The sequence below is a fragment of the Primulina huaijiensis genome, chromosome 14 (genome assembly GCF_012295235.1).
Source record: "Primulina huaijiensis isolate GDHJ02 chromosome 14, ASM1229523v2, whole genome shotgun sequence".
NCBI lineage: Eukaryota > Viridiplantae > Streptophyta > Magnoliopsida > Lamiales > Gesneriaceae > Primulina > Primulina huaijiensis.
Window position 1 is genome coordinate 11,983,864 of NC_133319.1, and position 18,107 is coordinate 12,001,970.

General features: G+C 39.2%; 1 protein-coding gene across 1 annotated transcript; it reads right to left on the minus strand.

Moving 5' to 3' along the window:
- Positions 1 to 11,702: 11,702 nt before the first annotated feature.
- LOC140957584 (uncharacterized) lies at positions 11,703 to 18,107 on the minus strand. The gene is made up of 13 exons (XM_073414900.1): positions 17,939 to 18,107; positions 16,919 to 17,160; positions 16,699 to 16,825; positions 15,812 to 15,939; positions 15,655 to 15,724; positions 15,458 to 15,560; positions 14,753 to 14,870; positions 14,240 to 14,321; positions 13,516 to 13,577; positions 12,793 to 12,865; positions 12,629 to 12,709; positions 12,405 to 12,485; positions 11,703 to 11,977 (listed from the first exon to the last, which is right to left on the minus strand). Exons 2-13 carry the CDS (start codon positions 17,119 to 17,121, stop codon positions 11,813 to 11,815), a joined length of 1,293 nt encoding a protein of 430 aa, XP_073271001.1. The 5' UTR covers positions 17,122 to 17,160; positions 17,939 to 18,107; the 3' UTR covers positions 11,703 to 11,812.

Consider the following 18,107-nt stretch of genomic DNA (forward strand, 5'->3'; position numbering starts at 1 on the left):
ATCTCGCATGCGTAAAGTCATCAGCTCCTTGACTGTAGCATGCCTAAGAGGTCGTGTCTGCTCGCCAAAGAGCTCCTTGAGGTGCAAATGAATGTCAGCAGCACTCTTTGCATCCTCAAAACGCCTCTGCAGCTCATCGTTCATAGAAGCCTGCATATAACACTTGACTTTCAAGTCATGGTCACACCAAGCCTTGTAAGTCTGCAATTCCTCAGGAGTGCAGTCAGTCGGAGCCTCATCAGGGGGCGACTCAGTCAGTGTATATGCAATCCTTTCCGAGTTTAAGACGATTTTCAAGTTTCTTAGCCAAGTGAGGTAATTAGGTCAGGTTAATACGTGCTTTTCGAGCATTGCAGATAGCGGATTGCGAATCGAAGGCATTGTCAAAAATCTGTACTGAAAAGTAAAACAGATAAATGTTAATGACTATTTTTAAAATATTAAGTAAGATATAAAGTATGGACTTTTACTTTATAATTTTCGCTCGCACTGTTTTGACATCTTTCACTACCCTCTAGTGAAGACGGGAAACTCCTTTCCTCAGTAGGTACGCAAGGTCCAATTAGCGAATTATGATCCCGAATAATATCAGCCAATCACAATTTCTAAAAGGTAGTTTCCAATTGCATCACCATGCAACCCTCTACGTAAACTTTTGTCTCACGTTTGATTAGGACCCAATAATATGACGTCGTTCATCTTTACGTGTCAAGCCTTACCCATCGATGTTGAACCTTAATGGACGGTCGCCATGAGTTCCCTCAATAATATGAGCCGAAATCATGGGAGTTCCACGTAGTTCACATCACCATGTCCATGGATATCACAGCTTTCCGGTGTCCAGGGCCCCCCCAATAATATGAGCCGAGCCCCGAACACGGGTAGCGTTCATCATGCACCCATTGTCGATGGAAGACATGGAAATTATAAACAACTTTATAATTCCCCTTTTCGGGCTTGATATTAATTTTGAATCTTATTCAAAATGAGGGTTTTTCATTTTGAAAGGTCTCATCATTAATTTTATTTTAAAAGCTCGCCATGTTTGATCGTATGTTTGCCGGATTCATGCAACTTTGTTATTATCATAATAATAACGCACATACTCATTATTTATAACATATCATGCATATATTATAAACAGTAAACAAAACAAGGATGATCAATCGCCCCAAAACTAATGGCCCGTGTGAGCTAAACACGGGCCTAGGTCCAATCCTAGGGAAATGCATGGGATGCAAATGCAACTATTACATATGCTTCCAATATTTACATGTCTTCGATCTTCATAATCATCAAGGCGACCATCTTCCAATCTTGATATTCCACTATACTAATATTTACGAATAAATATCCATGGCAAATAGGGATACATCTCATGGGGTGGGAACAAGCCATAAACCAAGCCCAATTTAAATTTGATAATTATTACAATCATTCAACACAAAATATCCTAGCATACACCTAGCAAATTGAGCTTGGGCTCTTGATCATCTTTCATGCATAATATCACATATCATACACCATCAATTAATTATCACAATAATCAATTGATCCAATATTATATATCTTGATCCAATCACTAACCGCCACGATTATAAACTAAATTAACAAAGTACACAAACTCCTTTGTCTACTTTCAAATTAATTTATTTATAAGCGAATTTCTTGTAAATCACAATTTACTATAAATAATTAAAGTCCAATTTCAATTATTTATTTCATGAGAAAATATTTGCAACTTTTGTAAATTTAAACTTAAAGGTCCAAAATATCATTTTTCAACAAAAACATTTTGGCCCATTTAAATTTCACAAATTATGTTAGCCATCTAATGGCCCAACAACTTCAAGGCCCATGACACTTTGATAATCCAAAACACTTTTGAAAACCCTAGTCGTCATCGCCGTCGCCGGAGCTCCGTCGTCAGATTTCGGCCAACTTACGAAATTTTTTTTTTAAAATTTTCGAAGGGGGGTTGTTCGGGCAGCCCCTTGGGCTGCCTTTGCTGCCCGTTTCGGGCAGCATCTCGAGCAGCTTGGGCAGCAACTTGCTGCCCAAAACCCGCTCCAATTCGGCCTTGAATTCGTTGCAACAAATCATCTCATGCGGTTAGAAATCGACCTCAATATAATATCATATATAAGCTACACAAAATAGTATCCATAGCTCTGATACCACTTGAAAGGTGATCGATTAAGGCACCCGGTTCCGCAACGGAAGTTTAAAATTTTTCGTTTCATCAAGAACAAGAAAACCGAGCACCCTAAGCCTATAATTTGTAGCAAATACAAAAACACAAAATATGTCATACATAGTGTGTTTAGAAAATATACCTATCAATCCCTCAAAATTGATGTTTGGCTCCAACTTAGTTGATAAACAACTAAGCTCTTCAAGAATGACAATCTACCAGCCTCCCTTTGAACACTCCTTGTTCAAAAATCAAGCCCATCACCAACTAGGAAGATCCCCTCTTATTTTGCACTAGAAAAATAAGAGGATTTTTCAATGAGAAGTGAGAGCTTTCTTCAACAATTGAAGGAGCAAAAATGGAGAGAATGTGTGTGTAATTTTCGTCCACCACATGATTTGGAGACAAGGGAGGAAGACTTTTCTTGGTTGTGGAAAAAGGTAAAGCAAAAAGTTGCATGTCAAGCATTGGTTATACAAAAAGTTGTCTCCCAACCTTTCACCTCCCATGCATGCAAATATATTTGTGTCATTTAACAATTAAAAAACCCATGGACTTAAATTTAATTATCTCAAACAAATTTGAGACTAATTAAATATTACTTGAATTTACTCAGGCCCACTAGTTAAATAATTATTTTCTATTGGGTACTACAAGACCCAATATTATTTAATTAATTCAACACTTGAATTAATTTAATTTAGTCCAGAATAGTGTTTATGAAAATCACAATTTTCAAATACATTATTTATTTGGCCAACTTTTAATTTAGGAACACATTCATAAATTAAAAGTTACATTCCTCTCATAGAAATCATACTTCTATTTCTCTTTACGCTTATAAACTCCTTTATAAGCCGTTCAACACATTGAACTATTTTACTTCTCAATGGGATCTAGAAAGCTAGTACTTGTGTGGCCCTCAATGGTTCATTAATAATACTAGCCGTGGGTTCACATCTCCATGTGATTCGAACTAAGCATGTCCTTATACGAGCATACCTCAATTGCTCCATTCTTAATTATCAACTCCTTGATAATAAGAACGTCAGAACTCAAGTCTGATAATACCCAACCAATCATGTTAAACGCCTAACAGCATCGCTTACATGATTCCCTAGTATCAAATGATAGTGCCTGCAAGAACCATTCAATTATGGTTAGCATACATTACGGTCCCTTCATCTCATATATCTCGACCGATTCGACAACCATTGGTATATAGAGAGTTGTCAATGAATCGATACTATGTGTCATGTCGTAGTTGCATCGATGGTGTAATTTATGAAACCCCTTTCATAATTACCACCATACTCTGATCAGAGATTTCAAACTACATACACATGAGATCACATAGGATATCCATACCCGAAGGTAAGCGGTGAATCCCCAACTACAATGCATCGACTCCTATATGTTTCGACAGAACACCCAACCTTGCCACCTGATGACCCCATGAGAGTCGGTAAACAAGTCAAAGTGCAACGCTAGCATATAGAGTCTCAATGTTGTCCCGGGTCATAAGGACTAATTGTGTACAACCATAAACTAGGACGTTTCCACTCGATAAGTGAGAACCACTTGGAAAGTCCTTTATGGAGGGTTGTTCAGTGCACTCTACCAGGAGCACCTATCTGCATGCTTGGGCATCACAATGTCCCCTACCAATGAAACATGGTACTCACATCGCAGATACTAGTCTCGAACTCGAGCGGCCTATATCTTTCTTAGCGACGACTGAATCGACTAGGAACTGTTTAGAATATACAGTATTGCAAATATGAGTTTCATGATACTCATCATATGAGCATCCCATATTCTTTCTATTATTTGTATATTCAAGGAATTTATCTATGCAACTAGCATTGGTATACAGATAAAGAAGTGCCAAAACAATAATTTCAAATATTATTAAAATAAAGACTGTTTATACATAGAGTTTCATTGTGAACACTCGGCCAATACTTGGCTCGACGTGCACCTACTCTAACAATCTCCCACTTGCACTAGAGCCAACTACCCATATGCTTCAAACCCATCGATTCGCGATGCTTCTCAAATAATGGTCCAGATAAAGGCTTAGTTAGCGGATCAGCAACATTATCTGTGGAACCGACTTTGTCAATCGACACTTCTCCTCTTTCCACAATCTCTCGGAGGATGTGGTACTTTCTCAATACATGTTTGGACTTCTGATGAGACCTTGGCTCCTTTGCTTGAGCTATAGCTCCCGTGTTGTTACAAAACACCGGGACAGGAGCAAGTCCATTAGGAATGACGCCCAACTCTTGGACGAAATTCCTTATCCAAACAGTCTCCTTTGCTGCAGCTGATGCAGCAATGTATTCGGCCTCAGTGGTGGAATCCGCAGTACCGTCTTGCTTGGAACTCTTCCAAGAAACAGCAGCCCCATTAAGCATGAATACGAATCCAGAGGTTGACTTCGAGTCATCGATATCGCTTTGGAAGCTAGAATCGGTATAGCCTTCCAATTTAAGTTCTCCACCCCCATAGACCAAGAACAACTTATTGGTCCTTCTCAAATACTTTAGAATATACAGTATTGCAAATATGAGTTTCATGATACTCATCATATGAGCATCCCATATTTTTTTTACTATTTGTATATTCAAGGACTTTATCTATGCAACTAGCATGGGTATACAGATAAAGAAGTGCCAAAACAATAATTTCAAATATTATTAAAATAAAGACTTTTTATACATAGAGTTTCATTGTGAACACTCGGCCAACACTTGGCTCGACGTGCACCTACTCTAACAGTTTACTGGGCCGCCGAGACATTAGGGGCAGCAGAGGCCCCAGGGACAGGGTAGGAGGCCGCAGCTGCAGTAGCAGAGACCTCCTCAGGCGCCTGGGGCGCCTAAGCCAGACAAGCCGTGCCCACAGTGCAACACATTCCATTTCGGCAAGTGCATGTGGGGGACTTTTAAGTGCTTTGTGTGCGAGCAGGGGGGTCATAAAGCAGCGGATTGCCCTAGGAACAATGGCCCCACTACTGGCCGGGCTTATGTGATGCATGCCGAGGAGGCGGAGGCAGCGCCAGACTCGACATTGATTACCGGTAACCACTTTGTTTAAGATTTTAATTTACTGTACCATTGCTTGGGTTTTATGCTTGTGTGAGGATTTATTTGCGGGTTCATATCTTAGAAAGATTTAAGATGCATGTTCTACCTGGTTTGGATTAAGAATTTAATTGTTTGATCTGAGAATTTTAGGGACCCAATTGTATACACTGGTAAATTGAGACTTATTTGCTAAAATCGAGATTTTCGGGGTTAAATTCGAAAATGAAAAAAGGGTTAAACTGCAAATTTTCGAATAATGGGAGGACCATTTTGTAATTTTCGAACTTTAAGGGGGTTAATTTGCAATTTTCAATTTTTCTGAGGTTGAATTTTGAATTTTCGGGGAATGATGATTGGGTTAACCCAGTGAATTTTCGATGATTTTGGGTTAATTGCCGATAAGAAATCCCTTAAGTTCAACTCTGTTAGATTTGATGGTATGTTTTGTCGTAGGGAGGATACATATTGCAGGTGTAGCCACGCATCCATTGCTAGATTCAGGGGCTACGCATTCATTTATATCCGAATCTTTCCTGAAGCGACTAAGAATCATACCAGCAGCGATGGATTTGGGTTTCAGAATATCGATCCCATCCGTGGATCAGATGTTCACCTCCCAGATAGTGAAGAGATTGGAGCTTTGGTTACAGAAGTATTCGGTGAACGCGGACTTGATAGTGCTACCATTACCGGAGTTTGACATCATATTGGGTATGGACTGGCTATCTTCTCACGGCGCAGTCATAGATTCTCGACAGAGATCAGTGTCTGTCAGACCTCCCAATGGGAAGCCATTTGTCTTTGAGGCAGCTAGACATCAGCAGATTCCGCACGTCATTTCCTGCTTGTGTGCGAGGAAGCTTATTAAGAGGGGGTGCCAGACATTCTTAGCCAGCATCGTATCAGTGAGAGAGCCAGCCAGTCAGAGGCTGGAGAATGTGGATGTAGTCAGTGAGTTCTCAGTGTGTTCCCTGACAATGTTGCAGGCATTCCACCAGACAGAGAGGTGAGTTTCTCTATTGAGCTTATGCCAGAGACAGTGCCGATATCTAAGGCACTCTACCGATTAGCGCCTGCAGAGATGAAGGAGCTTAAGAATAAGATTCAGGATCTGCTAGATAAGGGTTTCATTCGCCCTAGTTTTTCTCCTTGGGGCTCACCAGTTCTTTTTGTTAAGAAGAAGGATGGCAGCATGTGTTTGTGCATTGACTACCGAGAGCTGAACAGTGTTACAGTTAAGAATAAGTATATGTTGCCTAGGATCGAAGACTTATTTGATCAGCTTCAGGGAGCCTCGGTATTCTCCAAGATAGACCTTCGATCCGGATACCATCAGCTAAAGGTGAGAGAGTCAGATGTGCATAAGACAGCCTTCCGGACGCGTTACGGGCATTATGAGTTTATGGTGATGCCCTTCGGTCTGACGAACGTGCCAGCGATCTTCATGGATCTCATGAATCGCGTATTCCAGCCATTTTTGGATCAGTTCGTCATAGTCTTCATTGACGATATCCTGATCTATTTGAAGAGCAGGGAGGAGCACAGTCAGCATCTGAGGACAGTATTGCAGACTCTACAAGATAGACGACTGTAAGTCAAGTTCAGTAAGTGTGAGTTCTGGCTTGACAGGGTGGTATTCTTGGGCCACATTGTATCGCAGGATGGCATAGATGTTGACTCAAGCAAAGTAGAAGCAGTCAGAGATTGGCCAATTTCGAAGAGCGTGACAGAGTTCCGCTGTTTCTTGAGATTGGCAGGTTATTACAGGAAGTTCATCCAGAGCTTCCTTCTATTGCGGTACCTATGACCGCTTTGACGAAGAAGAATGTCAAGTTTATCTGGGGACCCGAGTGTCAGGAGAGCTTTGACAGACTAAAGCTGGCCTTGACCACAACACCAGTGCTAGCTATGTCAGCAGGGCAAGGAGAGTTTGTGGTATATACGGATGCATCTAAGCTTGGGTTGGGCGCAGTTCTGATGCAGCAGGACAGAGTGATAGCCTATGCGTCTAGACAGCTGAAGGTTCATGAGAAGAATTATCCGACTCATGACCTAGAGCTAGCAGCAGTGGTATTTGCCCTAAAGATCTGGAAACACTATCTGTATTGGGAGACGTGCAGGATTTTCACAGATCATTAGAGCCCGAAGTACTTCTTCACACAGAAGGAACTGAATATGAGACAGAGGAGATGGCTTAGCTGGTGAAGGACTATGATTGTGACATTAGCTACCATCCGGGTAAGGCTAATGTAGTTGCAGACGCCCTGAGCAGGAAGTACGCAGTGATTGCCCATCTGTCAGTGCGGACACCGCTATAGGCTGAGATTCAGATATTTGAGCTTGCAGTTTATGCCAGGGGCGAGGCCCCGAATCTTGCTACTCTGACAGGACAGCCGACTCTGAGAGACAAAATCCGGACAGGGCAGATTTCTGATGAGCAGCTATAGAAGTGGAGACAGAGGGACGAGGCTAAAGGCCATAGACTGTATACAGTTGTGGACGGCGTAGTCAGATTTAGGGACCACCTATGGGTTCCTGACAGTAATTCCCTTCGAGCAGATATCCTGAGTGAGGCCCACAGCACCCCGTACTCCATCCATCCAGAGAGTACGAAGATGTATAAGGATCTACAGACTCTGTATTGGTGGCCGGGCATGAAGCGGGATATTCTGCGTTTCGTCTCCGAGTGTTTGACTTGCCAGCGGGTTAAGGTAGAGCATGAGAGACCTGGAACGAAGCTGAGACCACTCACTATTCCCGAGTAGAAATGGGAGAACATTACTATAGACTTCGTGACAGGGCTTCCGAGGACTACTGGAGGATTTAACGTCATCTGGGTGATTGTTGATCGGCTCACTAAGTCAGCTCATTTTTTACCGATCAGGAAGACATTCACCATGACTCAGTACGCAGAGCTGTACATCAGAGAGATAGTCAGACGGCATGGGATTCCAGTGTCCATCGTGTCTGACAGGGATCCGAGGTTCACTTCTGCATTCTGGAAGAGTCTTCACCAAGCGCTGGGTACGAAGTTACTGTTCAGTACTACCTTTCATCCTCAGACAGACGGTCAGTCAGAGAGGGTGATTCAGATTCTGGAGGACCTACTCCGAGCTTGCATGATCGACTTCCGGGACAGCTGGGAGCCGAAGTTACCTTTTGTGGAGTTCACATACAACAACATTTATCAGGCATCGATAGGTATGGCTCCATACGAGGCATTGTACGGGAGGAAGTGTAGGTCGCCAGTTTATTGGGATGAGGTAGGAGAGTGAGCAGAGTTGGGTCCGGATATTGTCAGACAGACAGCAGATCTAGTGGCCAGGATTAGAGACAGGATGAGGACTGCGCAGAGCCGCCAGAAGAGTTATGCTGATCAGAGGCGGCGAGATCTTGAGTTCGCAGTAGGGGATCATGTGTTCGTGAAGGTCACACCGATGAAGGGTGTGATGAGATTCGGTAAAAAGGGAAAGCTCAGCCCTAAATTCATCGGACCATTTGAGATCCTAGAGAGAGTTGGGACACTCGCTTACAGAGTTGCTTTACCGCCGAATCCGACGGGAGTTCATAATGTGTTCCACGTCTCTATGCTGCGTAAGTACATTTCGAATCCTTCACATGTGCTTAACTATGAGCCACTTCAGCTGACACTATGAGCCACTTCAGCTGACACCGCAGATGTCGTTCGAAGAGAGACCCACTCAGATTTTGGACAGGCAGGAGAAGAGGATCCGGAACAAGGTGATCCAGATGGCCAAGTTCAAGTGACTGAATCATTCTGAGGAGGCTACTTGGGAGACCGAGACCGAGATGAGGAGTCGCTACCCGGAGTTATTTGGTACGTTCTAAATTTCGAGGACGAAATTTTTTTTAAGAGGGAGAGTTGTAAGGTTCAGGAATTTAATTCATGTAACCTGAATACATGCAATCTAGGATTTTTATTTGTAATTATGTGTTTAATTATTTTTATGCATAATTCATGCATGATACGAATTAATTCATGAAATTTTATAAGTTCATGCATTAGGGTTTCTAGGTGTATTTCACGCTCGATCGAGGAACGGAGACCAGAGAATTCTGAGGAAAATTATTTTTTTATTACACAATTAAATTTTTATAAATAATATAAGGTGTTTTAAGGGTATTTTTTTTTTCAAAAATGGGATTTTATTGGGTATTTTCACCCACAAGATTTTATTTTTATCCGGTACGCAAATTTTATCGAATCGGGGGACTTTATGAGGGTTCGGCTAATATTTTCAAAATCTTTCCAACACAAAATATTTTACGGGAGTGTGTTGGGATTTATTGGGCCTACTTTTAATCTTATTGGGCTAAAACTCTTTTAAGCTTTTAATTAAACCAATTAAGGCCGATTAACGAGTTGTTTATTATATAATTAAGCACCCAAATCATTCTTTAACCTAAACCTAAAACATCTAGCCGACACCTCCCCTCTCCCTCAGCTTTTCCTCATGGTTTTCAGAGCATTTCATCGATGAAGCCTTCGGTGGTCAATTATTCTTGCAAAGAAATTCATATGGTGTCTCCATCTTCTTGTTTTGTTCATCAATCATCATCAGGCATGCTTTGTAACATCATTCTCGCATCATTCACGTTATATTACTGATGTATATGTATTTATGCATGCAAAACCTTCGATCCAACCATGTACTTGAATTATACATTCGGTTTGCATGTGTTCATGCTATTCTTTGATCAGTACTCATGTTTTGCTGATATGTGGTGCAAGGGGCTGTTGTTTAAGGTTGTCAAGGGCCCGTGCAGATCGAGAGTGTTGAGGTGTAGGCGCTGGAGTGAGAAGTTTGTTCGGTTTGGTTGAAATCGTGAAGGCCGAGCGTGTGTGAGGGTTGTGCAGGGGTTCGATCGGCTTTCCTCATACCTTGGCTGTGCGAGGGCCTTCTCCATCCCTGGACTAGACCCTGGTAGGTCTGGAATGTCTCGAACCATGCTGGAAACGAGGGAACGAGCGATCGAGTTAGGGAGAGACGAGTTGGTCTCGACAGGGTCTTGTTGTTGTCTCTCGGTTCCTAGCTGGTAGTAGCGTGCATGGGGCTGGTGGCTTGGTTCTGATAGGTGCCATAAGGTCTGGTCTAGGTCCCTAGTAGGCTGGTTATGGGCTGGTGCCATCGGGGTAGGCTAGGGGCGTGAGTTTTTGGGAAGATGAGGGTGATGGAGTGCCATTAAGAGAGGGCCGAAATATTATGTAATTTTCTGGAATTCAGCCGTGAGTTTAGGGGCTGGCATTCTTGGGTGTTAGGTGCAATATAGTGTTTTTAAGGTGTGATAAAAAGTTGAGAAAGTTTTGGTTAAGTTTCGGTTCGATTCGGATTAACACCGGGACCCCGGTCCAAGTTTTAAAACGAATCGAGTAAGTTGTGAATTTGGCTCGAATTTATGTCTAGGAATGCTTTTAATCATGTTTTGGGACATTTTAAGGAGTTTGGTAAGCTTCGGGTCAATTTTAGAGGTCCAGGGGTGAAACAATAATTTTCGGGTTTCGAGGGGCAAAATGATCATTTTGCACCCGACGTGAGATTTTGGTCAAGACAGCGCCCTGAGCACAAATTTACGATATTTTTAAAATGTTTATGCATCATGTTTATGATTTTTACGTAATTATGAGAAATACGTTACATGCTTGTTTTTAAGGAAAAAGTTACGTACATGCATGTTTTTATTAAGTGATGAATATGATGTTATTTCTGAAGGATGGGATTTGGTTGTGACTGACGATGTATATGTATACGATGACATGAGATATGATGAGCTGAGGCCAAGGCTCAGTGGACGGATAATGCTATCGCTGATGTCCCCACCGCCCGGTACCGTGGTTATACGTAGATGGATCCATCGATAGAGCTGATACGATAGAGTTGATACAAAAGTCACAACTAATGAACTGAATTCAATTAAAAAGAAAATGTTTACGTATATGATGATATAAGATGACATGCTTTGACACGACATGATTTTACACTAGACGTTTATGTTCATGTTTTACGTTCACGAAAGTTATGTTGAGTATGATATTTTTCATTGATGTGTGCATTTATATGTATTTGTTATTCCTGGTACCGATGTGTTGAGTCTTTAAACTCACTAGACGTGTGTAATACAGATGAGCTTAATGCTGAGGAGACTGGAGGTGCCGAACTCTGAGTAGACAGCCCTGGTACGGTGACATGATCCGAGGACCGCACGTTTTCCGCATTTGATTTACGAGTTTTTGAGAAGAGTTAAACATTTTTACAAGTTGATGATATTACGATTTTACTTATTTACGTTTACGTTTGAACTTGGATCATGTTGGTTATTGTTAAACTGTGTTACTTTTATTGCCGACTTAATATGGTTATTTTAAATGTTATTTCGAAATGAGAGCTTTTAAAAAATAAAATAAAATATTTCTGCACTTTTAAAACGAGTAGATGTTTCATATTATATACTTCCGAAAGGGATTTGAGTGCAGAACTCAAAGAATGGGAATAAAAATACATGGAAACTAGGCATACAACAGCTCTGCTTCTCTTACTGTGTATGGAGGAGGCAGCAGAGACTTCGATTTCGCAAACACATCTGGAAAAACAAGCGGAGCCTCGGTAAGAGGTGAATCCAATACATCATCAGGAATTGCCACCAGGGTCTCTTCAAGAAAAGATTTTATTGTCTGAAAGATTCAAAGACACATGATAAAACTTGATGATGGCATCTACTAGAAAAAGGAAATGTTATCAATCCTGAAGCACGAAAACAAAGGCCTGTTATCCGTTTATGAAACCACATTGAAACCAATACAAGGCGAAGTTATGATAGAACATGCACGGTTTCTTTCTAAAACAATTTAAATGTGAAAAGATATCATTTTACAACAATATTCAGAACCTAGAGAAAATATTAGTATTAAGGTTATGGAGTTGTCTCATAACTGACTATATGTTTTCTTCACTTCAAGTTGAAACATGAGATTGACAAATTCTGAACTTATCGACCTTCGACCACAGAACCCGGGATTTCTGATAGTTCCTTTTAATACGATTTAAAAATAAAAATTCTGAAAATTGTGCTGGGTACATCTTGAAAAGGAGATGACTTACTTTGCAGTTCTGAAAAGCTGCATCAGCTTTGCGCTTCCATAGACTATTACCAGGTGCTGAATGGAAAAAACCAAGCAAAGGCTGCATGCGATTGAGGTATCGTTAAATATTACGAGTCAAATTTGACAGGCAATGATCCCAAAGAATAACATAATGGTTGCCTTCATTTTGATTCCTTGAGAATTTTTTAACATAACATGAATGAGAAGAAGATTATTTTATACTTTTACAACATCACGAAGATTTGGCTTTGTTCCATATAGTCCCAAGACTGAATCACCATACAACCGGTACTTTTCAAGAACCTACACAGAAGAATGACCAGATACAGGTATGTAAATATGAATTTAAGCAAGATCAAAAATAAATCGTAATTTATTTGACCAACTTGTCGCCGAGTTAAATTGCTAGCAGGTGCACCATATATTGAACTGTCAACATGTCCCAAGAGATTCCAGGGGCTGTAAAAAATAAATTTTTCCTTAAGTTCATGTAGAAGAAAGTAAAAGAAATAGATAAACTCAACGCTTTCTAGATGTTTAGGATACTTGAAAGGAGCCACGGTTCCAGTGAAAGTTTTGAAAATACAAAACGCAGATAGCTTGTTCATGCGCTTTTTTTAATATGACTTGCGAAAGTTTGTTTCCAATGGAGATTCATTGAAATTCACAAAATCGAAGGATTAGGTTCCATGCACATTCTTGGATCTTGTCATCTCATCAATATATATATAAAGAAAAAGCTCAGAATTGCACATAACCATTCTTTACTGGTAGTATTGCATTTGTAATTCAGCTCAATTTTACCAGACCAAATTTTTTTCATTTCTAAGCCCATCTCGAATTATTTCTTCACAGGCCAGGAAATGGTAGTTTTAGAGAAGATATTCAACTTAAAGGAGAGTTCGTATTTTCAGGTAAAATCACAGGCAGCTGCTAGCATATCAAACAAGGTTAGAGTCAGCAACTTAAATACAGAGACTAAACAACTCATATGCAGATAAAGGATGTAAAGATATGCTAATTTAATCACGAGCAATTGGGTCAGCCAGGAAATAAAAAAAAAAACTAAGCATACAAATAAAGAACTCATAGATTCATATAGTATGTACTTATGGTAAGCTGCACGTCCAATCATGACTCCATGAGCTCCTTCCCTTCGGGCTTCATTTACCTAAAAGTATAAATATCAATCTATACAGAAAACTAGGAGACGTGGCATCAAACCCATTCAGAAATATTAGTGAAATGAGTCAGCAATTAGGATATTATTTTTAATTCAATTTCGCATGTCAAACTGATATCTTTCTTTTGTGAGATGAGTTTTGTGTCATGGTATTCGTGTTTGATCGACGGCATGCAAATAAACTTGTTAGACCATTGATACAAGGTCCATTCAATATATGATTCGGTTTCTCGTCAAGTGGACGATCCATCATCAATCCAGACTTTGATGATCTTTGTTACCTCCAAAAATCAAGTAAAAGGAAACAACAATCATCCAGAACAAAGGAAGTTCATAAAACGAAAAGAAGTGAAGCAAAATACAAGAAAATCTATAGGTTAAGCATGCACACAGCAGAAATAAGGATTAGCACATAGAACCAACTCTTGCTTAAATACGATAAGACAATTAAGTTTATGAAAAGGGGCAGCTTTTTTAAAGGCCCGCTATGTTTGTTTAGTTTTTTAAATAGCCATCTGCGATGTATTTCAATACATAGGAGATTAATATTTTTAAAAACAAAAACATAGGGGGTCTATTGGGGATAGTTTTCTCTGTGAAAAATCATTTTCGAAACACCATACTTCATAATGGATATGGTTTATAGTTACCTCATCAATGGTATTTATGCCTCCGTTGATAGTAAACTGCAGGTCTGGAAAATCCCGTAAAAGAGCATAGAAGTACTCATATCTGCATCAGTTGATCCAAACTGATTAAGAAAACAAACTAAAACAGATTGTATTATCCTTTTTGGTTATCAAAGATCATGGATCAAAAGAAATTCTGGAATGCTTCAAGTGAATGAAATGACTTTGATTTAATTGAAAAAAAAATTCTTTTGGATCATCTTTTTCTGACCAAGAAGTCTGATAGCTATATTTCTTTTGCTAATTTCCTAGGAGAAATTCCCTTACAGATAGACAACATCTCTTGGGTGCATATATGAGACACCTCTTTGGTGCTCAATCAATGAAAAATACTTTCGAGCAACCTTCAAAATTTTTTAAAAAAGGAAAAAAACGAAGCAATAGCGCTAAATGAATTCTAAGAGATAATGAACACATACGGATAAATATAAATGTGTATTTAAAATGGGGACAAAAGAAAACACGAATGCATACTTCAAGGGAGGAATGGATCTATTTTCTTTGGCACTGATTCCATTAAGTAATGCCTTCCTAGAGTGTATTATGAAATGTTTTGTTGGTGATTGAGATGAGACCTTATATATGAACTCACCTGCACAGAAAGGGAATTGTTAATTATGCTGGACATAATTTAACAGTCACAAAAGTAAGATCCTGAATAAAACGGAAAATCACTAATTATGATAATTAAGATGAACCCTACTGATAACATGGAAAAACTGGCATAACAAAAGTAACTGAAAACATTGTGAGCTTGCAGCCTTTAGGAATCATTTAAGTCAGCATAAGAGCCAATGTCCAGATAAATCGACTGATCAAGAACATGGAATCAGCATGAATGTGGACATGTATGCATAGATTCAGCAACACGAAGGATGTGAAGGACATGGTTAGACAGACAAACCACTCCTTTTGGAGCACTAGGAATGCAGTTAGTAGTTATAGGAACTTACACAAGTTTGTTTCCTTGAATTAGACAAAGTAAAAAAAAGAAGGAAAGAAGGCTATGCATGGCGCCAGGATCCAAATATATCTATCTATTCAGGAAACACAGCTGAATAACCCGTGCATTCAATATCTCGCCAATACCAGTCTTTTAAAGAGAATAACCACTTTTATGAGGAATGTTTGAGTTAAATAATAAGAAAAAGAGAAGTAAGAGATAGAGTTGGAACGTACAAAGTTCATTATATGAGTCGTGGTCATCAACGCCGATTCTGCATTTGACACTAACGGGAACATTCGTATGTGCAGAAATTACTGACATAGCATTAGCAACAAACTTTCCTTGACAATGAAAATGTGACTAAAATCAGAACTCATTACCATAAATTGTAATTTTTAACGTCAGTCAATCTCAACACCAGTACCCATACCTTTGGATCAAGCATAAGGCGCACACCAAAACACCCTTTTCCAGCTACATTTGGACTTGGACATCCACAGCTGCCAGAATGATATCTTATTTCAGTACTTTTAGAAATAAATGTTAAAAAATATATCCAACAAATAGCCAAGATCTAGGGAACAAACTTGAGATTGATCTCATCATAGCTATATGAATTTGCAAGTTCAGTCGCTTTAGCAAGGTTCTCCAAGCCATTTCCCCCAATCTGGAGCACTACAGGATGCTGCTCTGGACAAAATGCCAAGAATCTATCCTGGTAATTACAAAGAAATCAATTAATTCAGAACAATTTTGAGCCAAAAGGACCAGTGTCTCTGGTAACATGAAATGAGTGTACCAAAGATTAAAACCTCCTTTGTTAACACTCATGAAGATAAAAACTAATAATACATAACATTATACCTAGAATTATTTATGAAAAAGGAAAAACATCCTAACAAACCCCCAAAGAAAGGAAACTGACAGATAAAAGACATTTACATCAATTACAATACGTGTCTCTTATAATTGGATTCTTCGACACAAATTTCAGAGACGGAAATGAGAAAGTAAAGTAAGAAATCCAATTAAAAGAGAACAGCTGGAAAGATGACCAAGACATGATTTGAAAATCTAAGGAAAGAAAATCCTTGTAACAAACTTCCTAGGCATTGATTAGTGTAGGCTTTCCGTCAAAATCTGCATCAATATAACTTCGATTTATTTCGCAATTCAGATAATTTGATTTCCACATTCTTCAGTTATACAATCATTTGAGATAGATGGATGAAATCTGAACAGAACTATGATTTTTTCTGCAATCCCTAAAGCGCTAAGGCATATGCCATCATCTCCTGCTGTATCATGATAAAGGAGATGGAAGAAAAACATTTTGGTGGAGCTTCATCTATATAATCTTGATCATAGTAATCTCAGCACTCAAAATTTTCCATTGTTTTGAGAACTGCATTAATAGAAACCATGCATTTTTTTCCTAATAAACCGAACAGAAGCAATGTGCAGATATCCTTACCAAGTTTCCCTTCTGGTATACAATTGTCTCGGCAGCAATCATTTCGGTGTATAGCCATGCATGTTTTGATATGAGGCGGGCCAAAGTTCTATAGTGATTGTCGGTGAAGTCCATCATTGGAGCAACACTGAATATAAAAAAATAATAGGTCATAGATTTTAAACTTATGTTATGTCCAAAACCTTTTGACAATAAAGGGAGTCAAAACTCAAAAACTCACCTAAACCAAGGGGGAGGGTACCGGGAGGCAACCATCATCGATTCCTTATGGCACATGTGCTTCTGATAGTAGCACTCAAATTTCCTCAATTTTAAATGATTTCCATAAATTAATTTTGGTGACAGTCTGCCATGGCCTTTCGGTATAACAGAATGAAAAGGAAATACAGAAGCAAACAAAGCATGCCCAGCATACTTCATCATTTGCCCAACTGCTGGACTGCAGATTGTTCCCTAATATACCTATCCATCGGATAGAAACGAAAATAACACAACAGGATTGAAACACTGATCATGTAAAGATGATTTTTTAAAGTAACATGGCATAAATGCTGATCTAGTTGGTACGAACAAGCTGTTGAGATAGACAAATAAATGATGATACAAGAACAGTACACATTTATCACCTTATTAAACCCATCAAACAAAGGTTCCCTCATAGATGATAAGATAATATGACATGAATGATGTGCAAAACAATTAAGGTGATTCAAACAAACATTTGTTCGTAAAAATTAATAAAAAGGAAAATTATGGACGTTTTGGATCTTAACTAAATGACCTGCTTGAGAAAATTTCTAGCTATATCTACCTCAGAAACTAGCATCACTGCTGCACGGTAGTACACCCACTCATTTTTCATCAAACATGGACCGTTATAAAGTTTTAAAATTTCAATCCGCCTCCCATTTAAAGCTTGTCGACGAACCAACATATGAACTTCTTTACACTTTATTTAAAAAAAAAAAAAAAAAAAAAAAAGTAATCGTGTTTTAACGCACCAAAAAACCATATAACTTGAGGATTTTCATTTTTCATATTAAATTAATTGATAAAGTCACTAAACCACATCATAGTTTATATTAAACTATCCAAAACTCTAGCTCCGTCATGTTTATCCATTCCTTGCATGGGAAAATAACTTAGGACAGATATAAAAACAGAAGAAATCCCACAAAAATTGATCCTTTTATTCTTTTAGGACATCGATCAATTGAGAGAGCGAGGGATAGAGAATTACATGGGAGAAGAGAAGGCTTTGTGCAGGACTCGGCCTCCAGAAACAAAGCGGCCGCCCAGTTTCAATCTTCATTCCGCCTATCGTAGCAACAGTGTCGCGTATGATATCTTGATTAATTGGGTCTTAGGCCTCATCACATACCTTCATTTGTTTTAATCGGGAGAGGTGT

Excerpts from the sequence above, each read along its gene's own strand:
- LOC140957584 (XM_073414900.1), bottom strand. The coding sequence starts at position 17,121 with ATGATGAAGTATGCTGGGCATGCTTTGTTTGCTTCTGTATTTCCTTTT. Across the intron at positions 15,561-15,654 it reads GCCTTATGCTTGATCCAAAG|TTTGTTGCTAATGCTATGTC; the intron begins GTATGGGTACTG and ends TGTCAAGGAAAG. Across the intron at positions 11,978-12,404 it reads CAGCTTTTCAGAACTGCAAA|ACAATAAAATCTTTTCTTGA; the intron begins GTAAGTCATCTC and ends TGAATCTTTCAG.